This window comes from Takifugu flavidus, chromosome 1 (genome assembly GCF_003711565.1).
Source record: "Takifugu flavidus isolate HTHZ2018 chromosome 1, ASM371156v2, whole genome shotgun sequence".
Lineage (NCBI taxonomy): Eukaryota > Metazoa > Chordata > Actinopteri > Tetraodontiformes > Tetraodontidae > Takifugu > Takifugu flavidus.
The window spans coordinates 17,823,756-17,828,726 of record NC_079520.1 but is presented as its reverse complement, the minus strand read 5'-3'; the positions used below and the strand labels follow the sequence as shown (position 1 = coordinate 17,828,726).

The 4,971-nt window shown below is 42.3% G+C and overlaps 1 protein-coding gene across 1 annotated transcript; it reads right to left on the bottom strand.

Moving 5' to 3' along the window:
• Window positions 1-79: 79 nt before the first annotated feature.
• On the bottom strand, window positions 80-1,890 carry pyyb (peptide YYb). The gene is made up of 4 exons (XM_057040055.1): window positions 1,755-1,890; window positions 1,408-1,595; window positions 757-840; window positions 80-365 (listed from the first exon to the last, which is right to left on the bottom strand). Exons 2-4 carry the CDS (start codon window positions 1,593-1,595, stop codon window positions 338-340), a joined length of 300 nt encoding a protein of 99 aa, XP_056896035.1. The 5' UTR covers window positions 1,755-1,890; the 3' UTR covers window positions 80-337.
• Between the last annotated feature and the right edge of the window lie 3,081 nt (window positions 1,891-4,971).

Below are 4,971 nucleotides of genomic sequence, written 5' to 3'. Positions count from 1 at the left end.
AAAACAGATTAACCTGGAGCTGTGCGTTTGTCGGCGAAACAGCGACATCTAGCGCCAATAAAAACGGACTACATCCAAATTTGTTCACAGGTTTTTACTTTAATTAAATGTGGGCTTTTTTATTATTGTAAAGAGATTTGATACAAATTATTTACATGTTTAGTTGAGAATAAAACACATTGAAGGAGGGATAGAGGGAGGGATAACAATTTCTATGCATGATATGATTGTATGGGGAGTCACAATGGGGAGTACAAGTTGTCTTGAAAATCTCAGTTGGTTTATTTATGTTTATTGTTATTTTTAATTGTTGAATCCACAGCAGTGACGTTTTCCTTTACCACTGATCATCATTATCATCCGCTCTGCAAGAAAAGCACATATTTAAATATATTTACAACACACATACCAAACATTACAATGATGACAATAATAAAGCACATACACCATACATATGCATCATATATACCATTATAAAATCAATCAAAACCAAAAAAATTCTAAAATCAGGAGCTCAAGAGACATCTCAAGACATCTAACTGATCTCTTCTTCTATAAGTGACAATACATGGTTGGAAATATCTTTAAATAAACTTTTTTATTAGCAAAGTACACTATTTAGAATCATTTCACAGATTCTGTTCAAATTCCAACCCAATTTACAGGTTATTTTACTAGATTTTGACTCATCTTGTTTACTCTTGTGCAGCTTTACATTTGTTTTTACAGGTTCAGAGCGATGAAAAGGTTTCTCACCGTGGTTGGGGGTTCTGGTTTGAATCGGGCCCAAACAGCAGCCATTCCACCGCCTGCTCCTCCATGTTGGACCTCTTCCCGTACCTGGAGAAAACCCAAACGGGTGATCTTTCTTTCTCTGACCGCTCCAGAGTGTGTGATCAATTTTAACTGTGGCATCTTTTCCCCCCTCTCATGCTGTCAGTATCAATCACACCTCACAGAATTTTACTTCAATTTACCACTCAACACCAGAGTCTCCTCAGAGAAAACCAGTGTCCAGAAGACTAAAACCTGCTGTTACTTTTAAGATATTTAAATCCTCCGATAATACATGTTTAGAAGCATGAACCGTCCATCACAACTGCTATTTTCTTCACTACCACACATTATTTCTAGTTATTGGGTTTATTTAAATAAGAGATACATTAAAAAAAACAGGGAAATTAGGATCTTACATCCCAGATAATCAAGTAAAGATGTGTGTGTGAAGCTCTGCGCTCTTTTTATGAACTTAACATTTACTGTCTTTATCTGTAGATTTTAGGTTTAAAGGTTCAAACCTCATCTATGCAGCAGAGTAACAGTCTAAATGTCGAACGTGTTATAAATTGATTTTTTTCTGAATATAAAGGCGTGATAAGTTGCTTCCAAACCCTCCTTTGAGCTGACCTCTGCCTGGTGATGAGGTTGACATAGTGCCTGACAGCGGCCTGGTATTTGGCCCAGTCCTCCGGTGACGCGTTGCTCCCCGGGCTCTCCGGTTTGGGGGGATACGCGTCGGCGAAGTTGTTCCAACATGCCAGCAGACAGATGACGAGAGCTGCGAACACGATCCACGATCTCTGAGTGTTGGCCATCTGAGGAGAAACGCACCCAAACTTCAGGTGGAAAAACAGAGACAACCTTTCTGTTTCAACCAAAAGTGACCAAACCGCTGAGCCAGCGTGGTTCAACAGACATGCAACAAGGATCTATTAGAAGGTCATTCAAGGTAACAGAAAGATCACCAGACTCACTTTCTGGAAGGTCTCAGCTGCTGCCGTGGCTCCTTTGCTGCTCCTGTGGTGCTCCGTCCTGCTGCTTCTCTGCTTATATACGCTGAGGTGACACCTGATGCGCTCTGTTGGACAGTTAACCACACCTCCTCCATCCCCCGGGACGCATGGAAACTATTCCCATCAGCCTCACGGGAGACGCGGATTTATTTTTAACGGACTTGTTGCACACATGGGTGAAACCGGAGTTCTCGTCAACATCCCCTATTTTTAAATAATATTTGTTCTTTTGAAAAAATACCGGTTCAGTTATTATCCGTTAACTAACACGCACAGTCTGCAGGTTGGACTCCTGCATGGTGCGACAAGTGGCTGCGATTCACATCCGAATCCTCAAAATACTTAAAAACAAACTTTGAAACGGAGGACGCATTCAGCGGCAGGAGTTTTGATAAAATGTAAATATTCAGTTTCATATTCAACGCCGAAACAATTGATGAGACCGTGTGACCAACCTGGGGTTGGAGTTTATTTCAACTTTTTAATGTAAAAAAAAAAGTGTACTGGAATGTCACACTTTTCTGAATATATATTTTTAAAAAGCACAGGTGAACAAAGAAACCAAGAGTCAGGTGAAACTGCAGAGCATCGCACTGAAGGTTTGTGGCTGTTTTCATCAACACTCAGCAGAAGTGTTTCTCTCAGCAAGACCCTCCACCCTGAAAACAGCTCAGCTGAAGTTTGGAATCACAAAAGAGAAGCCGAAGTGGCGCACTCCTGGTGATAGGCAGCACAGGAGTGCGAGATTCAACAATCACAGAGAGGAGCCGCTTGAAGCTGCTGTCCGTGTCCATGGATGAGCGCTTCAGCAGGAGAATTTGAAGACACACCTCAACAAAAATACACAGTTAGCTCTTTGCTTTTGTTTCAAGAGAACTTTAGCATTTAGAAAAAAGAATTCTGGCTGCATTAAAAATGTAGACATCGGAACGCTTGATGAAATTCAGCAGTAGGGTCAGCTGGGTCAGCTAAAACAGACAGGACAGGCAGCGACAACACAAAGAACCAAAGGGGTTTTTCTACTGAGAGGTTATTCTTTTGGTGAATGAAGAAAAATTCATTATGAAATGACACATGTCTTATCCAGGAATGATCTTTGACCTCCGGTGCACTCATCACTTCTGCATGTATTATTCAGATGGTGATAAAAACATTAATATATTAGCTCATAGGCTGCAGCAGATCAATAACAAGATTATCAACCAGTGATCCCATCAAATGATTGATGTCATGGCTGTACCACACACCACTAGTTACCTTTAAAAAACAACGCTAGGACAAACACGCACGCACGCACATGCACACCCACCCCCTCCCACACACACACACACTTAAATGAAGCAAACATCTCCGATGCCCGCAGAGGCTCCAGTTATCTTCACGGTCTGCTGTTCGCTTCACAGGGCCTCCACTGGTTCTCTATCAGACAGCGTGCAGGTAATGTGGGATAAGTGGAGACGTTCATCCTTTTTTATTACTGGAAAAATTGTGAGTGATGGATTCATAGATGGGAAATGTACTCACTATACTGGGAAGAGCATCAATTTCACTTCAGATGAGCCTGTCACGGGTGGAAACTGGACCCAGTTTCCCACTCACAACAGCATCAAAGTCAAAAGAAACCTTTACTGAACAGAGCTCACCTGAATGAAGGACAGATAGGTTTACAACAACAGGTGGAAATAAATCCCAGACAAACCAAAGTCCATGATAAAGTTCCCATGGATCAGTAATCCCCTCTTCAAGAAACCAGGGGGGAAGTAGATTCGTGGAGGGGAATCAGACAGAGTCCACGATGGACAGAAAACGAAGTGAATTACAGGGACAGAGGCAAGCCAGGCTGGTCATGAACAAGCAGGATCGACGACAAGAGCGCTCCAACAACCTGGCAGAGAGTGTGTGAGAAGCTGCATGAAAGAGGACAACGGGTATTGTCGTGTTTCCTGTGTATTAAAAAACAACAGCAACATTTTAAAAAAAAATCACTTTATGTACATACAGCGTGCTGTATTAACACCGTATTGTGCAAATGTGGCATCATTAAGCTTGATCCTCTTTTAGGGCCCTGGTGCATAAGATTAACCTCAGTCATCTGTATTGGATCATGGATGCTTCGTCCAAAGTGGCCCTGGGCTAACATAACAGCACACTCTCCCCAGGGAGCCTGTATGACGTCTCTTCTGGTGTTGTTTGGAGAGTTGTAAAATCAGCGCTGCCCTGAAGCCTTTATCAAAACCACAACTTGATTTGTCCATAAATCCCTGCAGACGGCCTCCAAGGAGCTGGTTCACATGGCGGCAAACAGGCACTTTATAGCGTATGTTACAATGCCATAAATGCGGGAAGTGGACTGTGGTATTACACACTGATTGAGCTGAACAATTATTGAACCATAATTCAGTCTGTTGTGTCAGGATAAGTGGTTGGTTTTTTTTTTAGTTTTCATGAAATGTGACATTTAACAGCATGATCTTCTGCTCAAAGATATCTCTTTATCAACCGTTTTGTTAGCTCTACTGCTGCGATATTCATCCTCTCTGCGTTTAATCTCTGAGGCCATAAAAGGCAATGACAAGAAACAACAATGTGACCAAGAAAAGTCATTAACCGTCCGCAGTGTTTGCAGGTAAATAGAGAAGAGGTAGCAGCCTCCAGATAGGAGAAAGAGTCTTCACAGTCCAGTAGCCGCCAGCTAACGCTCTCCTGAAGACCAGTCTGGACCCCAACAGTGTTCCTAAGATGATGGGACCTGTACAGACACTTCTTTAGAACTTCTAATCTCATCCTGTTCAGCTTTACCAACTTTTCCATTCTGCCTCTAATAAAGTGCATTTCTGCCAGCGAGAGCCGAACAAAAGAGATGTTTACCAGGGAAGAGCAAAAACATTAACAAATAATGACATTAGTCACAAAGCTACTTACTACAGATATTTATTTGCGCTGCACAAATTGAGCTCTAAAAGCTCCTGCCGCCTTTTCCATTTGCACGACACCAGCTGCCCCGTCCACACACAGAAAAGATTACACACATATGAAGGTCCATTCTGCTGGAAGAGCTGCCTCCCAGCAGAACGTCCACCTCCTCTGGGCCATCACAGGCAGAAAGAGGGATTATTTAGTCTTATCTTCAGCCAGAGCCAGTAAAATCAGCAGAGAGCTTTTTATGTAGCCATATCTG

Bases quoted from the DNA above. Each gene is read 5' to 3' on its own strand.
- pyyb (XM_057040055.1), bottom strand. From the start codon at position 1,595: ATGGCCAACACTCAGAGATCGTGGATCGTGTTCGCAGCTCTCGTCATC. The intron at 841-1,407 runs GTCAGCTCAAAG...GGTTTTCTCCAG, and splicing joins AACCTCATCACCAGGCAGAG to GTACGGGAAGAGGTCCAACA. The intron at 366-756 runs GTGAGAAACCTT...CTTTTCTTGCAG, and splicing joins AACCAGAACCCCCAACCACG to AGCGGATGATAATGATGATC.